This window comes from Myxine glutinosa, chromosome 6 (genome assembly GCF_964187855.1).
Source record: "Myxine glutinosa chromosome 6, kmMyxGlut1.1, whole genome shotgun sequence".
NCBI classification, from domain to species: domain Eukaryota; kingdom Metazoa; phylum Chordata; class Myxini; order Myxiniformes; family Myxinidae; genus Myxine; species Myxine glutinosa.
The window spans coordinates 136,324,418-136,345,280 of record NC_136266.1 but is presented as its reverse complement, the minus strand read 5'-3'; the positions used below and the strand labels follow the sequence as shown (position 1 = coordinate 136,345,280).

Genomic DNA, 20,863 nt, shown 5'->3' with positions numbered 1-20,863 from the left:
CCAATATTTTGAACATTTGTATTGTTTTTCACAACTTATGCCCCGCCCCTCAAAAAAGTGGAGTTCAGCGAACCGCAGGTCACGTGACCGGTGACGTCATCTCCAGAACGAAGTCCATGCCATCTCGATTCGCTATGCTTCGGCCCGCGATCCTTTCCGTGTAATTTGTACGTACTCTACTTTTGATTTGCTTGATCTTGATCTGAGGTATGCTGAAAAACATGTGTGTCACGCCTCGCCTCGCTGATAAGCCCTCAAGGTCGCTCCGTGGAGTAGCCTGCACATATTCAACTATGGGTGAATTAAATAAATAACAACTCACGGTCTGAGGTAACTCGGCTAAAAATTATCCGATTTGCACCAAATAAAGTTTATGAATGGTTGCACAGACCCCTACTTCTCACTAAAAGTGGAAACAGAATGTAAATTGGATTTAAAACAAGCCCGCAAGGTCGCTCCGTGGAGTAGCCTGCACATATTCAACTATGTGTGAATTATATAAATAACAACTCACGGTCTGAGGTAACTCGGCTAAAAATTATCCGATTTGCACCAAATAAAGTTTATGAATGGTTGCACAGACCCCTACTTCTCACTAAAAGTGGAAACAGAATGTAAATTGGATTTAAAACAAGCCTGCAAGGTCGCTCCGTGGAGTAGCCTGCACATATTCAACTATGGGTGAATTAAATAATTAACAACTCATGGTCTGAGGTAACTCGGCTAAAAATTATCCGATTTGCACCAAATAAAGTTTATGAATGGTTGCACAGACCCCTACTTCTCACTAAAAGTGGAAACAGAATGTAAATTGGAGTTAAAATAAGTGTTTGATTTGTATCAAGCAAATGCACCTGGAGCATGCTTGCGAGCGAGCTGCGTTCTGGAGGTGACGTCACATGGATTACGTCATCGGCTTTGAGGTATGGGGCAGAATTTTTAGGGGCGTTCCCAAGTGGTTCGGTTTTGTTTCATTTTTAATGTTTCAGAGTGAATATAACAAAAAATCAATGCCATATTTGAATTCACCATAAAAAGACTCATTTGGATGACATCAAATGCATTTTGAGTGAGATTCCGTGTCTGTGGACCTTTAAAGAATTCTCTGATCCGGATCGGGATTCGAATGTTCACCAAAATTGAATCAATTTTTCATCGTCACATACGCTACCTCTCCACCAAATTTCGTCCAAATCCGTCCATAACTTTAGAGATATCTTGTTCACCAACAAACAAACAAACAGACAGGGGTGAAAATATAACCTCCATCCACCTTTTGTGACGGAGGTAACTATTTTACATTTGGGTAATAAATGCTGTTGAAATTATTATGTATCATCTTTGAGTACCCAAAGTATAAAGATTAAACACATTTTACTGCATTAGTGATGCAAGTTGGATGATATCTATGGATATAGTGTGTATCCTACATAAATTAACATCACTGAAGGTGATAAACTCATGTCTGTGACATGATTGTTGAGCCAAATGTGTAAACATTGTGGTTGGCAAGCTTACCAACATGCTTGCTCCCCAGGTATCTTTATCATCACCTGAAATTGGTGCACACTGCAGCGGGCAGTCCATTATTGGAATACGACACAGACACGCGGCTGTGCTCCTTCAAACCTGGGATCTCCATTATTCTTTTTGCAAGTCACACGCCTTGTAAGTGCTGGAGTTTTCAGCCGACGCTGGTCAACAGATCGGGAACTCCTTGTGATGACCCTCGCATGCACTACTTTTGTCAGTGATTCTAACGTTATTATGGACGACTCTGTCAACTCATCAATGTGCCGAGGCAAGCTACAACTTTACTCAAAGGGAGGTGCAAAGCACCCCTTCCTTTTTTGGGGACGGTTTCTCTGCATGCAACTTTAACATGAGGACTGAAAATTCGTTTCTCAGCTTCTACTGGTATATTATATATATATATATATATATATGTATATGTATATATGTAATATGTATATATATGTATATGTATATATGTATATATGTATATATATATATGTATATGTATATATGTATATATATATATGTATATATATATATGTATATATGTATATGTATATATGTATATGTATATGTATATATGTATATGTATATATATATATGTATATGTATATGTATATATATGTATATATATGTATATATATGTATATGTATATATATATGTATATATATATATGTATATATATGTATATATATGTATATGTATATATATATGTATATATATATATGTATATATATATATATATATATATATGTATATATATGTATATGTATATATATATATATATATATATATATATATATATATATATGTACCCAGTGTGTACCCCGGTTAGAATAGGTACACCGTATCCCTGCGCATCGTAAGAGGCGACTAAGGGTTGGCGCCAGGAAGGGCATCCGGCCATAAAAACATTGCCTCAAACAGGGAACCATGATTGTCATGGGGCCCGCAAGGCTAACCCCTGCTCTAGCGGAGAAAATGGCCTTAAAACGATCATTCATTCATATGTATATATATATATATATATATATATATACATATATGTGTGTGTGTGTGTGTGTGTATATATGTACAGTGCATTCAGAAAGTCTTCAGACCCCTTCACTTTTTTCACATTTTGTTATGTTGCAGCCTTATGCCGAAATCGTTTAAATTCATTTTTTCCCTCATCAATCTACACTCAATACCCCATAATGACAAAGAGAAAACATGATTTTAGAAAGTTTTGCAAATTTATTAAAAATAAAAAACTGAAATATCACATTTACATAAGTATTCAGACCCTTTGCTATGACACTTGAAATTTAGCTCAGGTGCCTCCCATTTCTCTTGATCATCTTTGAGATGTTTCTACACCTTGATTGGTGTCCACCTGTGGTAAATTCAATTGATTGGACATGATTTGGAAAGGCACACACCTGTCTATATAAGGTCTCACAGCTGACAATGCATATCAGAGCAAAAACCAAGCCATGAGGTCGAAGGAACTGACTGCAGAGCTCAGAGACAGGATTGTGTCGAGGCACAGATCTGGGGAAGCCTACAAAAAAAATTCTGCTGCATTGAAGGTTCCCAAGAGCACAGTGGCCTCCATAATTCTTAAATGGAAGAAGTTTGGAACAACCAGGACTCTTCCTCGAGCTGGCCGCCCGGCCAAACTGAGCAATCGGGGGAGAAGGGCCTTGGTAAGAGAGGTGACCAAGAACCTGATGGTCACTCTGGCTGAGATCCTGTGTGGAGATGGGAGAAACTTCCAGAAGGACAACCATCACTGCAACACTCCAGCAATCCGGGCTTTATGGCAGAGTGGCCAGACGGAAGCTTCTCCTCAGGGAAAGACACATGAAAGCCCACTTGGAGTTTGCAAAAAAGCACCTAAAGGACTCTCAGACTGTGAGAAACAAAATTCTGTGGGCTTTCATGTGTTGTGTAAAATAAGCATAAATCGACTTTACGATTAAGTCTCCTGCTGCATTAATGCAGATTAAACGTTCAGAAGCGATTAAACTTGTCCCTCTCACCACCACCATCCCTCCTCTATTTAATCTCTTCAAATGTTTTCATTTGTAATCTGTCGATGTGTCTCTTTTATAAATCATTCTGCAGCTCCATAAACCAGCGAATGAATAAAATCAAAATAATCACTTTTGTCTATAGTGTTACATTTCGGCACCATTCCTTTACTAATAGTGCGTGAAAGCTCCATGGTGCGACATAACCATCACAGCTCAGCTCAAAAACCACGATTGGTCAAAATTGAAACCCCGATAACTAAATAGGTCTGTACATAAAGAGTTTGCCATGATAGGTAAAAACCACGATATTCAAACCCATGATATTCACCTGTATAGCATTATATCTCAAAAAGTTATGGACGGATTCAGACGAAACTTGGTGGACAAGTAAGTGAATCTCCACAATTGAGAGATCGGGCTAAATACGATATATAGCATGATATTTCAAAAAGTTGTGGACGGATTATGACAAAACTTGATGGATAGGTTGGGTAGGTGACAAAAACAAGCTGATTAGATGTTAGTTAATGTCAGGATCCAGATCCGGCCTATTGGTGCGATACAAAATGTAAACTCTTCAGCCTGGCAGAGGTATGCGCTCTACCGAGTGCCGTTCTAGTTTCTTATTTGTTTTGACTTCTCTTGTCGCCCACACACATCTCTAATTTTGTGCTGAAATTAGTGATTACATTCTTACATTAGTAAATAATTATAAATATATAAAAAAAATTTTATAATTATTTACTAATGTAAGAATGTAATCACTAATTTCAGCACAAAATTAGAGATGTGTGTGGGCGACAAGAGAAGTCAAAACAAATAAGAAACTAGAACGGCACTCGGTAGAGCGCATACCTCTGCCAGGCTGAAGAGTTTACATTTTGTATCGCACCAATATGCCGGATCTGGATCCTGACATTAACTAACATCTAATCAGCTTGTTTATGTCACCTACCCAACCTATCCATCAAGTTTTGTCATAATCCGTCCACAACAAATCCCAAAGGGATACACTAGTAAATAATTCATGAGGTAAAATTATATCTGACAAAGTGATTTGTTTTTTTAATGTGTAACTTCTTTTTTTCTTTTTTTTTAGGTGGGGATGCATCCATTGTACCAATGACCTGTGAGAAATCTGATGAGGTGGAGAATACAGACACAACCGATGTTTCCAGTTATCCTGAATCTCCTGTTGGTGGAATGCCAAGAAAGCGCAAGTTGCTTTCGGACACAACACAGATAGACTCTGCAAAGAAAATGCATCATAATGAAACAGATTCTGTTTCATGTGTTGAGAAATGTGAAGAAAATGTAGGTTCCAACATGGGGAGTGCTGACATAGAACAGCCAGATAAAGTTGGGAGCATTTTGAATGTTGCCACAACCACTTCTAGCGACGTGGACATCCACCGCACTGGTGCCAAGGTAGTTTCAGGGTCTGACAAACAAGATCCACTTTCTCCTGGTGCTCGATATCACGCAGTTGGCGTGCTGCGCCGAAAACCTGGCCGCGGGCAGGCCACTTTGAGCTTCAGCTGCAGCGACAAACTGGCCCGTTGGGCCGTTGTTGGTCTACAAGGAGCACTCATCTCTCACTTCCTTACGTGCCCAGTTCGGATCAAAACTCTTGTACTGGGTGCTGGTTGTCCATTCTGCCCTCGTGCCCTGCATCGTGCTTTGCTTGGCAGGTAAGCAATTGTCTTTCAGACACTATTGATCCATTACTGTCATTGATCTACCATTGTCAATGAGGGTATCATGCATAAAGCCCACCATTGTCAATCCACCATTATCATGCATAAAGGATATTGTAGGATCCACCACTGTCAATCAGGATATCATGCATGAAGTCCAAAGTCCCAGTCACTTAGTGTTTTTATGCCTCCGCCGAGGAAGTCATCGGGGGCATTATGTTTTCGGGTTGTCCTTCTGGATGTCCGTCCATACATGCATCCGTCCATGATAGGTTTTCATTACAGTGATAACTGGAGAACGGCCAAAGGGATACAAGTCAAACTTGGTGCAGGTATTTATAATGATCTCAAGATGAACGGATTAGATTTTTGGGTTAAAGGTCAGACAATGTTAGGTAAAAAATACTGTTACCACGATAGCGTGTGCAGCAGTGATAGGATTTTTGACCAATGTTGTGTTTCGGATTCGTCACTTCCGTTGTGGTGGTTTTCATCCACTGTAAACATTGTTGATTCCATGTATTATTATATTGTTGTCATTTAAAGGGAATAGATATTTCTATTTTCAAAAGTTAAAAGTTAATGTTTTAAATGAATCAGGAACCGGACGAAGAGGAAGAGAGAAAAAGAAGGTGGCGCGAGTGAGTCGGACAAGAAGGAGCCGATGTATTTGCGGTCTGGAGCGAACGTTGGCGAACAACAGTCATGAGCGAGCTTTCGGGTTTCCCAGGAAAGGGATTCCTGCGACAGAGTGGTTATCGCTGTGACAGATTAACCTACGTGTCAGGTTTTGCGATCGATTCAGGAGAGAATCATCGTCGTGCCGTTGCGCCACGAGACCGGGCCGTCGGCCATTTTGACTCGCGCAGGACTTGCGCTTCGCTCATGGTTTCGTCTCGTTTCGACCATTTTCACCGCATTCAGACGTCGGTGTGTGTGTGTGTGTGTGTGTGTGTGTGTGTGTGTGTGTGTGTGTGTGTGTGTGTGTGTGTGTGTGTGTGTGTGTGTGTGTGTGTGTGTGTGTGTGTGTGTGTGTGTGTGTGTGTGTGTGTGTGTGTGTGTGTGTGTGTGTGTGTGTGTGTGTGTGTGTGTGTGTGTGTGTGTGTGACGTGGCTTTTGAGTGGAAAGTCTGCGTGTCGCTGACTGTGAGCTGTGGAACGTCCATACCCGAGGGTGTGATTTCCCCGTCGCCTGGAGGGCGCCTTTGGATTTCCCAGTCACCTTGAGGGCGCCTGTGCACAGCTTTGGCAGCCGGACTGTAACTGCCAACCCAACGGGATTCTGGTCTCGTTTGGACATTGATATGACGATCGCTGGAGCGAACCAACTTTGGCTTGAACCCGGGAACAAGAGACATTGGGGATGTTCTTGTTTCACTCACTTGGAGCACAGTGAGTTATATATTACAAAACTGATGGTACCATCATAGGACATATTGATTGTACTTTTGATTACTATTATTGTTGTACTGTTATTCTTGTGTGATCTTGATGCAATATTTGTTTGTGAGTAACAATTGGGGTGGCTTCTCCATTGATCTTTGACATACAGAATAACACATTTTTCTGCCGTGACGCCTCTCGGGGCTCGGAGGTACACCGTGACCAGGGGGTTTGGGGAGGAGCACGTAACAGAAATTGGGGGCTCGTCCGGGATATTGGGAACTCGTCCAAAATTGGCCCAAATTGAAATTGGGGTCCTCGTCCAGGATATAATTCCCCAACATTCCCAAAATTCCCAAATTTGGAATTTTTCGAACATTCCCAATTTTTTTCCAGAAAATTGGAAAAAAATTGTGTGAAGGTTAACAGGTGTTAACTGATAGTCACCATGGTGTTTGATGCAGAAAAGTTTGCGGCGTCCCCTAATGAGGCACAGTTCCTAGCGTTAAAAAGATCGGAACTCTTGATATTGGCCAAATATTGTAACTTGGAGGTCCGAGCTCATCTATCTATAATTCCAGTAATCTCTGTCTGTACGTCTGTACGTCTGTACGTTTGTTTGTCTGTGACCGCTGTTTCTCGACAACCACGGGTCCGATATACTTTTAACTTGCCAGGTATATTGCTGGGGACCCGAGGATGTGCCTTTTCAAGGTTTCATATTAATCGGACAATTACTTACCGAGCTATGTCCAAAAAACGATTCAACCAATCAGAGAGCAGCGAACGATCGCGTGTGCCGGCGTTGCGAATGGACCAAACCATTCCATGTAAATAGAGGGGGGGGGGTTCTGTGGTCGTTGCGAATGGACGAAACCATTTCATGTAAATAGAGGGGGGGGATTGTCACTGTACTCGCAAGCCGTTCGCCGTTCGCTTTGGCGTTGCGAATGGACCAAACCATTTCATGTAAATAGAGGGGGGGGATATAATTTTAGATAGATATATAGTACGGGCATATATATAGTACGGGCATGCCCTAGTATGAAGAAAGCAGAGATGCAGACATTGGTGGTAGAATCTCTGGTGGGACAGGGAACATGGACCGAGGTAGCCTTGGATTGGTTACCCGAGGAAAAAGAAAATGTGGAGCTGCAACTGCAGAGATGCAACTGCAGAGAGATGAAAATGGAGATGCAACTGCAGAGCCAGGAAAGGTTAAAAGAGTTGGAATGGAAAGCCGAGGAGAGAAGAGCAGAGGAAAGGAGAACTGAAAGGGAACTCGAAGAAAGAAGAGAAAAGGAAAGAGCAGAGGAAAGGAGAGCCGAAAGGGAGTTAAAGGACGTGACATGGAGTATCAGAAGGAAGTTAAACTCAAGGAGCTGGAATTAATGGGAGAACGGAGAGAAGTCGTATCCATGCCGGCTAGTTCGACAACTAGTCAGAACACCTGGGATGTTGGAAGGCATGTGAGGCTGGTTCCACCCTTCAATGAAAAGGAGGTAGCCAAGTTTATTTTACACTTTGAGAAAGTGGCTCAAATGCTAAAATGGCCTGTGGGGTCCTGGACTATGTTAGTGCAAAGTGTTCTGGTGGGTAAAGCTCAAGATATCTATTCGGCTTTACCGATTGACCAATGTGCAGATTATGAGAAAGTGAAGAAAGCCATTCTCAAAGCCTATGAATTGGTCCCTGAAGCTTACCGGCAAAAATTCAGGAATGCCAGGAAGAGGGAGAGTGAGACCCATGTGGAGTTTGCCAGAATGAAGGAAACCATGTTTGATCGGTGGTGTGATTCAAAGGGGATTGGGAAAGACTTCAAACTGTTGCGACAATTGATCTTGGTGGAGGAATTCAAACAGTGTGTCCACGCGGACATTAAAGTACATCTGGATGAAAAGAAAGTACCAGAGTTGTATGAGGCAGCAACCATGGCAGATGACTATGCCTTGACACACAGGATGGGGTTCCACAAACCTAACTTCCCGCCTAGAGTTCGCCAGGGGAGTTATGGTACATCCGGTGCGGAGAACGAATATTCATGGGGGCAGCCTAGAGATGACGATGAGGACAAATCTGATACCGTGACTTTTAGGGATCAGAAGACTACAGTTCCAAGACAGACTTATCTTCCGGGGGGCCCGAGGCAGACCTCGAGTTTTTCCTCCGGCCCTACTTGCGCTTTTTGCAAGAAACCTGGACATTTGATGTCCCAATGTTACGCCCTGAAAAGGAAAAATCAGGAGCGGAGTCAGACTAGTACAACTCCGAATGCATTGGCAAATGCGAGAAATCGTCCTTGGAGGACAGTGCCTTGTGAAGGTTCCCATGCCAAAGTTACGGCATCACAGAACGACCTTGTTCAAGAGGGTTACAAACCTTTTATTTCAGAGGGGTTGGTGTCACTGGATGGAGACTTGACTAACCAGAGACCTGTTAGGGTATTGAGGGACACAGGAGCACATCAATCTTTGATGCTTGAGGGCATTTTGCCATTGTCAGAGAAGACGGCAACTGGTGTTAGTGTTCTTTTACAGGGGGTTGGTGGCTACGTTAAAGCTCCACTTCATGTCATCCATTTAGAGTCTGACTTGGTGTCAGGACCGGTCACCATAGGTTTACAAGCCACTCTTCCTATAGAGGGAGTCTCTTTTGTTATCGGGAATGATTTGGCCAATGGTCGAGTTTCTGGTAACCCGATGTTTGTTGAAAAGCCTAGTATGGAAAATAACACTGCACAGTTAGAGCAGGAGATTCCGGGTATCTTTCCATCTTGTACCGCGACTCGTGTAATGGGTAGGAATCGCTCTGAAGAGAAGGAGAAGATACTGACGTCACGCTTTGCACAGGCACGTCTTGTCAAGTATCCTGAAACTAAGTGTCAGCACACACGAGTCATGAATGGAAGCAATGTTGGCAAGCTCTTTGTAGGTGGATTGAACTTCAACACAAGGGAAGATGTTCTGGACTCTGTCTTCGGCAAATATGGACCACTCTTGGAAGTGTTGCTGATAAAAGACAGGGAGACGCAAAAGTCGAGAGGGTTAGGCTTTGTTATGTTTGAAAACACAAAGGACGCCAAAGATGCAGAAAAGGATTTGAATGGCAAGGATTTGGATGGTCGGACCATAACAGTAGAGAAGGCAGGCCATGGGCATCGAGGGGGCTACAGAGGAGGAAAACGTGGAGGTAGTTTCAGGGGTGGCTATGGCTCCCGGGGTGGGAGTAGTAGTTTTGGTGGTGGCCGCAGTCGAGATTACCATGGAGGCTCCCAGAGTTACGGCAGCTCCCGAAGGGATGATTATCAGGGTATTGGCCGAGAAGGAGACCGCTATTCACGTGACTACAGCGACAAGCGCTCCAACCGTGATTATTATGAAAGTTAGGAAGAGTTTGAAGCACTGAATGCTGCGGAGCAGCCGAGCCAAGATTCCTACATGGATTAACCGTGAACTCCACGTTCCTAAAGGCGTCCATGTAGTGAATACTTCCAGGCCTCACCACCCAACCACCATGAAACCTGGCTCTCAGCTCGGCTTCCTTCAAAAAGTGCTATAGATTTGCTTTGTTTTGGATTTTTGATCACAACCCCTTAACCTTCATTCAAAAAATGAAAAATAAAAACCAGAGGTTGATGAGATGGAGTTTGGCTTTGCAGGAGTTCAACTTGGAAATTGAGCATGTAAAGGGCAGGGACAATGTCGTTGCTGATGCTTTGTCCAGAGTGAACTAACTTTGGAAATTTCTGTAGGTTTTTTAGAAGTTTTGTTGTTTTATTTTTGGGAAATATTAATTATTGTTGCTCATGTGAATTGATGATTTGGGGTGTGAGTTTTACTTTTGTTTGTTAAAAGAGTTTTTGCCTGCAAAGAAATTTTCACTATGTTCAAACTTTCTTTCTTGAGGGGGGGAAGTGTTACGGATTCGTCACTTCCGTTGTGGTGGTTTTCATCCACTGTAAACATTGTTGATTCCATGTATTAATTTTGTTGTCATTTAAAGGGAATAGATATTTATATTTTCAAAAGTTAAAAGTTAATGTTTTAAATGAAACAGAAACCGGACGGCGACGAAGAGGAAGAGAGAAAAAGAAGGCGGAGCGAGTGATTCGGACAAGAAGGAGCCGAGCTATTTGCGGTCTGGAGCGAACCTTGGCGAACAACACTCACTAGCGAACTTTCGGGTTTCCCAGGAAATGGATTCCTGCGACAGAGTGGTTATCGCTGTGACAGATTAACCTGCCTTTTAGGTTTTGCGATCGATTCAGGAGAGAATCATCGTCGTGCCGTTGCGCCACGAGACCGGGCCGTCGGCCATTTTGACTCGCGCAGGACTTGCGCTTCGCTGACGGTTTCGTCTCGTTGCGACCATTTTCACCGCATTCAGACGTCGATCTGGGGTGTGTGTGTGTGACGTGGCTTTGGAGTGGAAAGTCTGCGTGTCGCCGACTGAGCTGTGGAACGTCTATACCCGAGGGTGTGATTTCCCCGTCGCCTGGAGGGCGCCTTTGGATTTCCCGGTCGCCTTGAGGGTGCCTTTGCACAGCTTTGGCAGCCGGACTGTAACTGCCAACCCAACGGGATTCTGGTCTCGTTTGGACATCGATCTGACGATCGCTGGAGCGAAGCAACTTTGGCTTGAAGCCGGGAATAAGAGACATTGGGGATGTTCTTGTTTCACTCACTTGGAGCACAGTGAGTTATATATTACAAAACTGATGGTACCATCATAGGACATATTGATTGTACTTTTGATTACTATTATTGTTGTACTGTTATTCTTGTGTGATCTTAATACAGTATTTGTTTGTGAGTAACAATTGGGGTGGCTCTCCATTGATCTTTGACATACAGAATAACACATTTTTCTGCCATGACTCCTCTCGGGGCTCGTAGGTACACCGTGACCAGGGGGTCGGGGAGGAGCACGTAACAGTTGGTACAAGTATGTATTGTGATGCAAAGATTAACTGATTTGATTTTGGGGTCAAGAGATCAAAGGTCAGAGGCGGTAATAGGTTTTTGTTACCATGATAACTTAAGAACGGCTGAAGGGAACCAAGTCAACTTTGATACAAGTACTGTATGTATAATTATGTGAAGATAAATGGATTAGATAATGGAGTCAAAAGGTCAGAGGTCCCTTTAGCCTGGTGTTGGCATAATGGTTAGTATGGCTGGCTTGGGATCCCAGGGTCTTGAGTTCGAATCCCAGTTGTCTGTTGAATTACCACCAGGTAGGGTTGACTCAGCCTGTCATCCTTCCGAGGTCAGCGAAATGAGTACCAGTGTACTGATGATAGGGGCACTGCATCAGCTGCACAACAACGCCCTCAGCCAATGATGCTACCTGCAGTCCTGTGCTGCATACGAAAGAAGATGTACCGTTAGGTAAAAGTTCTGTGACCACCAACTTGTGAACCAGTGATGGGATTTTTACAAAACTTGGTATAAGTACGTATTATGATGAAAGATGAATCTATCTATAATTCCAGTAATCTCTGTGTGTATGTTTGTATGTTTGTATGTTTGTATGTTTGTCTGTGACCGCTGTTTCTCGACAACCACGGGTCCGATATACTTGAAACTTGCCAGGTATATTGCTGGGGACCTGAGGATGTGCCTTTTCAAGGTTTCATATTAATCGGACAAGTAGTTACCGAGCTATGGCGATTTCTTTACCAAACTCCGCAAGCCGTTCGCTTTGGACCAAACCATTTCATGTAAATAGAGGGGGGGGGATTGTCACCGTACTCGCAAGCCGTTCGCTTTGGACCAAACCATTTCATGTAAATAGAGGGGGGGGATTGTCACCGTACTCGCAAGCCGTTCGCTTTGGACCAAACCATTTCATGTAAATAGAGGGGGGGGATTGTCACCGTACTCGCAAGCCGTTCGCTTTGGACCAAACCATTTCATGTAAATAGAGGGGGGGGATATAATTTTAGATGTATATATAGTACGGGCATGCCCTAGTTGATTAAATTTCAGCATCAATAGGTCAAAGTTCATGTCAGGTAAAAATGTAGTACTAACTTCGTAAAAGTATATATTATATAATGATGTGTGTGTGTGTGTGTGTGTGTGTGTGTGTGTGTGTGTGTGTGTGTGTGTGTGTGTGTGTGTGTGTGTGTGTGTGTGTGTGTGTGTGTGTGTGTGTGTGTGTGTGTGTGTGTGTGTGTGTGTGTGTGTGTGTGTTGTTGTTGTGGTGGTGTTTGGAATAAAGGCAACCCCCCTTTTAGTTAGTTGCACCACAACATGTAGCCTCGCTTAGTCAGTTATTTCTTATTAAATGTGAAGTATAGTCTCCTTCCCAATGTTAGTATGCGTTGAGGCAGGGGAAGTAAGTGTAGGCCTCATTGGAGCCTGGAATGCCATGTGGTGGGCCTAGGACAAGTCGAGGAGGCCCGAGGGAGGAGCCTGAGGGCATGGCTGGTAAGCAGCAAACAGCCAATGGGAGCGAAAGGGGAGTGGCCAATAACGGCGGCCAATGAGCGCTAAAGGGGAGTGGAACGGCGGCTAATGAGAGCTAAGGGGAGTGACTGATGAGGGGTTATCACGACACGTGACCCCTGGAGGCCCATGGAACATTCTGGTGGGACTCCGGGGGCTATAAAACCCGGCCCGGACCCCCAAACTCGCTCTCTACCTCTCTGCCCCCACTCTCTCCTGGCCCTGTACTCTGACGATCTCTGGACTCTGGGCGCTCCCTGGATTCGCTCTCTGGCCCGATGATCTCCCTGCCTGGACTCCCTGCACGTGTGCTTCGCCTCGCTGGCTTTAGGACACGCTGCGTGGATTCCCGTTCGTGCACGACTGAGGTCGACGTCCCTGCCGCGAACATCCTCGGGGGGGGGGGGGGGAAACGCCCAACGAGCCGTCCAGGGTGAACTGCGCTAAGCGGCCGCGCTTTGTTCGCGTCCCCTTCTTCCTCCCCTTCCCCAAACGAGTCAGAGGACCCTTGTCTGGGAAACGTAAGTAAGGTGGTTAAGATTCTCTTCTGTGTCCCTTTTCTATCACCAGTGTACATTTGTGAATAAATCTGTGCTTTGTTTCCAACTTGGCCGTTTTCGTCCCTTCACCATTGGCCTCGCATTGCACGAGTTAAAACCGCTCGATCGGGTTCATAGTAATTAACGGCACGAGTTACGCGACACGCAAACCGCTCGGCATTAAAGACCAACGTGACTCGTGTGAGGTCCAGCCCCCGTCCTCGCCGCGGCGTGTGTATCGAAGGTACTCGGGTCGTGACCGGAAACCCTTCCACGCGCTAGCTGCAGGTTTGGCAGCTGAAATTGCTCAGCAATCCGCCTCCACGAGTGTAGAGTGGGTAGTGGACTCGAAGCTCGAGGGAGAGCAGGGCTTAATCCCCCCTCAGTACGGCGACGAGCTCGAGATCCGCAACAATATATATATATATATATATATATATATATATATATATATATATATATATATATATATTGTTACAGACGCGGTTGTGGATGTTGGTTTACCGAGCGGTTTGGTATGACCACGTCTGCACAGTTTACCCGATTCCACTCGAACGTTGGCCAAATCGCGCTATGCTAAATCAATTGAGGAAAAGGACACAACGGCTGGGTTAAAATGACACGACACCAAGGGTTCAGTTCTCAAGACCTCCGGAGGAGGTTATATTATGGCGGAAGGTCAGATTACAACGACAAGAGGGACAGCATAGGAAGATAGGCACTTAAACACGGTCTTATAATAGCCCCCGACAGATGACAGATAAACAGGACAAAAACTGACTCACACGGGGATTGATGGCAAGGAAAGCGGGTCTTCGATGGCCAGCACAAGGTGCACCTTGTGCTCAGGGACAGGATAGCGCGGCCCAAAAGATGCAGGAGGTCTCTCAGCGCTCGGAGGTAGTGACTTCTCTTTCCAAGCTGGGGGCGCATCTAACGTCACGTCCGGTCAGTCGCTGCGTACATCCGGCGGGGAGTGACACGCCCTCGGCTCGTTAGCTCCGCCCCAGATGGAATCGGTCCGCCCTTCTTATTGGGTGCGGGGGGGTTACCAGGCTCCGCCCTTGACGAGGAGCTGACAGCCAGCCCCTTCGTGGTAACCCCGTCGGAGCGCATGGTCAATGGCGGCTAACCGAGCCGGTGTGAGGACGCACACTCCCCGCGCCGTCACCGCGCCGCCCCCCTCTGCTGTTGTAGTTGTTGTTGTTGTTGTATTGTAGTTTCTTCATGGGGAAGATGGGAGGAGGTAGGGGAAGGTCCTAAACTCACTACTGGTGCCATACAATCACATTCTGGTGCAACGAAGAGTCAGAATTAATGGAAACGAGTCCTTAACTGACATAGACTAAGAATAACTAGCAAGATGTCCTATAGTTGTCTACGTGAGATGCGGTGAACCTGGGTGCGACATTTAATGGGGGAAATAGGGGAAGGTCGGTTCTACTGAGTGTTGTTTACAGACAATGGGACTAGGGAATGGGGGATTGGGGATAGTTGGGGAGTATTGGGGAAATAGGGGAATATTTACAAGCGGATATGGAGGCCAAATTCCATATTCGCAACATTGCACCCTTCTCTACCCTCGGGGCGTCCCGACCCGATAAATTTTTACCTATTTTAGTGTGGCACTCAGATGTAGTTCCCTCTACTATTAACTCTACCCTGAGTGTGACAGTTTTACAGATATTCACAAATGAGTAAATATGTCCCCCTGCGACGTTGCACCCTTCTCCTCACAGAAACACACCCACAGGATAACCGAATCGCGGAAAGAATTCGCAAACTAAACATACAGCCGGTAGGGAGCATTATTTACAAGACTACGCTGCTATTTACACTACGATCCAGGACCTGTTTTTGGAGGAACACATGCAGATGTTATGCATAGAGAGAGAGCACGCATGCCAGCATCGATACACCAACCCACGAGTGCTCTGTGGCCTTACGGCCTTTAATAACGTGCAGAGCACCCCTTCTCAGCACCAAAAGCACCACCCCATCATGTAGTCAGCACCATCCGGTGCACCAATAAAGTGTCTATAAATCACCGGTGGTGTCGCAGCCGGCCGATGTTCTGCCGCTGGTCTTGCCTTCGTGTGGTGCACTTGGCCTTCTGGCTTCTTTAAAAATAAAGAAAGGTGCCAACCGCGTCCATTTCTTTATTGTCGCCGTCAGGGGGCCAACTATAAGTGGTTCACCTGTATGGCATAGGTGCCACGTTGACCCATAGGTCCATCCACGGGTGGTGCTTGGCCGCAAAAGGACTGCGGTCCATGGTGGGCGGCCACAAACATTGCGGTCCATATGGTGTATCGATCCAGGCAGCAAGCAGCGAAAGTGCAGGCCCACAACTGCGTAGCCAGCACCTCTCTCTCCTCTCTCTCTGCCCCAAAGCCAGATCCTCGGAGGTGGGAGACAAAAGAAGCAGACAAGTGAGTGAGGTGGTAAGGGCGCAAAAGTGCACGCAATATAAGGTAATGCACACTGGGGGCACATGGGAACCAGGTGAGACAGGTACGTTCCTACCGTACGCTCCCCCCCCCCCCCCACCAGGTAACCTACATGGCCCCTCCCTTACCCCTTACTGTATCCACACAACACAACACTACCCATAAACATCTACTTTACAAATCAACAAACGTCCCTACTGTCTTCCCCGTTCCTCCCATAAACCAAATTCGTCTTCTCTCCCTCCTAACCAATCAAATTTGCTATTTCCAACTCTCATCAAAATTTGCCATCACCAATTCATCATCAGTCCCTCCTAAGGAGGGAGAGATGGAATCACCCCAATGTCTCATCCACGTCGTGATGCGTCTCACAAATCCAACAGCAATCCTTACTTCCTGCAACACAAAACAAAGAAAACACAGGTGTGGAGTCATCATCATCACCACAGGTAAGTGGCTGCGTATGGTGCGACAGGTTCATCAATCCTATCTATTTCCTAAATGACTTTAACAACTTTACACTACCCGGGGTCTTTCTCCTGCCAAACCATTGGCCCTCTTACACTATGGGTTCTAAAAACCAATTCCCATTGGCCAAACTGTGGTGCTTTTCAATTTGGGGTCTCACTCCCCCGATTCATCTCCCGGTGCCCTCGCACAATTTCTGGGCTGTGGCGTGTACCTCTCCCAGCGGGTCTACCCACCTGCACACCCCCACCACTGCAGTTGCCTCCGAGCTTACCTGCTCCTTACCCTAACCTAACTACCTGGGGAAGGCCCTCTGGCGCTCTCCCCACTCGGTGCCCTCTCTGGCACTGGGCTGCCCGATCCACACCCGGGATCCTCAGGCACCCACTGACACTAACGGCTCCCAGAGCCCACCTGCGGCCTCACCTGGCCGACATCCTCACAGTGGTGGAGTGCCCAACCAACTACACACACTAACAGGCTACACGCCCAGCCATTTCCACAACACTAATGCACCCATCCGCAATACCATTCTGCAACCGCACCACAAATGCCAATATCCAACCACAATTTACCTATACCCTCTACCTAACACTTACACTACCCGCCCCGGGTATCCGTGATGGGGGTCCACTCTTCCCCCATTCACACCTTCGCACCATGCACACCACTCCGTACCACTTACTCCAACTCTCTCCACACCACTCATTCTCTGCTCCATATATTCCACACACCTGTGCTCTCACACCTGGTGCCACCTGCACCCTTCTCTCCCCAAGCGCCTTCGCGCTGATCCACCACACTCACTACTCATCCATTGCTCCACACACCCGTCCAGTTGCACACCTGTGCAATCACACCTGTTCCATCCTCACACACACGGCATCATCTCAGCTAACTACTCCCTTCTGAAACTTGCGCTTCCCAGTCGTCCCTTTAAACTATTGCGCTCCCACGTCATTATCATCCACACTAATCTACCTGCGTCCCCACTACAGGTATCGGTCACTAACTAAACTTAACGTTACCTAATGTCATCTTCTAGGGCCCTATCAATATAACCTAACCCACCCGGGCTAGTTTTCACTGCCATACACCCCATAAACTATTGCGCATTTGCCCCCCCTATGGGAAGGGCGGCAGGGATGCCAGCCTTACCCACCGGGCACATCGCTCACTACCAATTTTGCACATCAAATTTCAACAAATTAAAAATTTGCCAATCACTACCCATCATCTGCCAATCACTACTGCCAATCCCTTGCCAATCATCAAATTTTGGTTTTCTCTAATTTTGGGGCCAAAACACTAACCTCATCACCCAGTCTACTCACTAATGCCTCTCGGTGCGCCAATTCCTGTCCAAAGCCCGGCTTCGTAAAGCCAAGCAATGGATGCTGGTTGTTTTGTGCCGGCGGCTGGATGCGTCCGGCATTCGGGGCAGGGACGGGGGCTTACCCGGGCCGAGATCCCACGCACCACCTTGGCGTGGAGCCATCCAATGTCCCGATCTCGACCTGCCGGAACGTCTCAACAAAACGTGGTCGCCATGACGACTGTTTCTATCGGGCCGCCCGCTCCGCCTAGTGGAGCACGGACGCGGCCGTTCAAAGCGAGGCCCAGCACGCACCGAGGGCCCGATTCGGCTATAAGTCGTTCTAAACTCTACCCCGTCTAACGTCGATGCTTCACCTGGACGCTTACACCCCGCAGCCCGTTCCTTGCTCACACATCCAGCCGTGCCCATGCTCCTCGTACCTTTCCTTACACACCCAGGTACTCTCATTCCACTCACAGCCTTGGTCACACACCTGACCACCGAACACTTTGGCACACATTCGTTGGTCGCACACCTCACCAACACACCTCTTCGCGCCCCTTCCTCGGTCACCTCCTCTGTGACAATCACAGGTGTGCTCTCATTCGCACACCCAACCACGTGCCTCACTACCAATTCCAGCGTGCATTCCCACTCACGCTCTACCATTCCAGGTGTGCATCCTTCCATTCCAGGTGTACATCCTCGCTCACCTGTCACAACCAACTCACTCTCCTTGTCACTCTCACTACTCTCACCTCCATTCTTGACAACGCACTCACCCTTACTCCCGACAGCGCACTCTTTCCTCATGCACCTGTCCGTTACACACCTTTCTCGCGCACACTCTCCCGTCACACCCTCTGTAACACTCACCACAGGTGTACACTCTTCCTTACTTTTGACAGCGCACTCTTTCCCCATGCACCTGTCCGTCACACACCTTTCTCGCAAACCCTCTCCCGTTACATCCTCTGTAACACTCACCACAGGCGTGCATTCTCCCTTTACACCCTCCGTAACACTCCTCACTACTCGCTCCCATGTGCTCCCTCGCACATGCGCTACGACCGACTCACTCTCGCCAGCACCCTCACTCCTTGGCACGCACTTTTTCCTCACACACCCCAGAGTCGGACTTTCTCGCACTCCTCCTTTTTCGCACACCAGACCTGTCGCACACTTCACCAACGGCCTCTCACGAACACCCGGGTCCATCTCGACCCCCAAGCTTCTTAAATCCCCTGGCGCATCATACGCACGACCATATTGGTCACCACTTACACCGGGTCCTCTTCCTCTTCGCTTCTCCTCCATCACCTGCGAATCCCTCATCCGGTTAATGAGCACATCATCACGATCCAAACACAGACTTTGGACCAATTCTTTTATCTCCTCTTTTATCTCTTTCTTATCCCCTCTCCGTCGCTTCTTAATTTCGCTCACCCCTTCTTCCACTTCTTCTAATTTCTGCTTCACCTCTTTTATTCCCCGGTACGTCTCCTCAAGCTCGTCCTCCAAGGCTACCTTGACCGTTTCCATGTGCGTCCTCACCTGCCGGTCCTTCGTCTCCATTACCTCTATCACCTCGTCCAGCCTCGTTGTCAGTCCCTCACGTACCATCTGACATTCCCTCTTCGTCGCTACCAAGTCATCTTTTAGGTCATTTTGTGTCGCTTTTAACCCTCCTATTACCGCTGTGTTCTTCTTTACCTGGTCCGTTAGTTCTTTTTGTCCCTCTGTTAGCTGCTCCACCTCCTGCATCAGGTCCTCTATGCCCCCTTGCAATTTTACTGTCCCCTTTCTCACCTCCTTCTCCATGTGCTCCTTACAGTGCCTCACCTCCTCGCGCACTCCTCCGACCTCCTCACTCACTCCTCTTCTGATCTCCTCTCCCATCACTTGCATCTCCTGCCCAGATGCCACCCTCATCTGCTCCATTTCCTCCCTGTGAGCATCCAGTTTGGTTTCTACCCCCATTCTGACCCCCTCTATCTGCTGCCCCATTTGTTTAACTTCCCTTTCCGCTTGGTCCCTCATGTCCCTCAATTTGCCTTCCATGGTGTTTTCTAACCCCTCTAACCCTTTTTGCATCCCTTCCATTTGATTCTCTTGAGGGGCCATTCTGTTTTCTACCCCCATTAACCCCTCCTGTATTTCCCCTAATCTATTGTCTAATTTCCCAAATTTCTCGTCTAATCCCTTAAAATTATTGTCTAACCCCTCACCGGTACCCCTCGCTTCGTCCCTCATTACCCCCATTTCGTTTCCCATTACCCCCATTTCGTTTCCCATTTGTCCCATACTGCTTTTCAAACCTCTAATTTGGTCTCCCAATTGCTCACCCATTTGTTCCATAAGGGCCCTCATTCTGCAGGAGGAAAAGGTTCGAATCCACCAGGGGCGCTGCCACGGTCGCGGGCGCCGCGACCAGCGAGGCGCCATTTTGCGCCCCCGCAATGTCGGGCGCAACGACGCTATTTTGTGCGTCTGCTACCCTCGCTGCTTCGCTCTCCTCGCATCCCTCAATTTGGTCCTGGACCGACCCTGCCTCACTCTCCTCTACCGGAACCCAGCTGTCTTGATCCGCCATAGCGCGACTTTCAAAATTCGGGTTTTTATTTCCGTAAAACAAATCAAATTTCGCCGTTATAATTTCGAGCGCGGAAAAAACGCGCTCCGGATCGAATTCTACCTCCCAAAGTTTGGGCCTAACAAATTTAGTCCCAGGTCCGAATCCGACACTCCTGACACCAAATGTTACAGACGCGGTTGTGGATGTTGGTTTACCGAGCGGTTTGGTATGACCACGTCTGCACAGTTTACCCGATTCCACTCGAACGTTGGCCAAATCGCGCTATGCTAAATCAATTGAGGAAAAGGACACAACGGCTGGGTTAAAATGACACGACACCAAGGGTTCAGTTCTCAAGACCTCCGGAGGAGGTTATATTATGGCGGAAGGTCAGATTACAACGACAAGAGGGACAGCATAGGAAGATAGGCACTTAAACACGGTCTTA

General features: G+C 46.7%; 1 protein-coding gene across 2 annotated transcripts in view; it reads left to right on the top strand.

Moving 5' to 3' along the window:
- The window catches only part of LOC137430335 (tRNA-specific adenosine deaminase 1), a 56,711-nt gene that overhangs the window by 8,477 nt on the left and 27,371 nt on the right, over window positions 1-20,863 (top strand). For both annotated transcript variants that reach the window (XM_068121126.2, XM_068121125.2), the window contains exons 4-5: window positions 1,538-1,668; window positions 4,634-5,225. In XM_068121126.2, coding sequence (XP_067977227.1) covers window positions 1,538-1,668; window positions 4,634-5,225 — 723 coding nt within the window. The remainder of the gene's footprint in view (window positions 1-1,537; window positions 1,669-4,633; window positions 5,226-20,863) is intronic.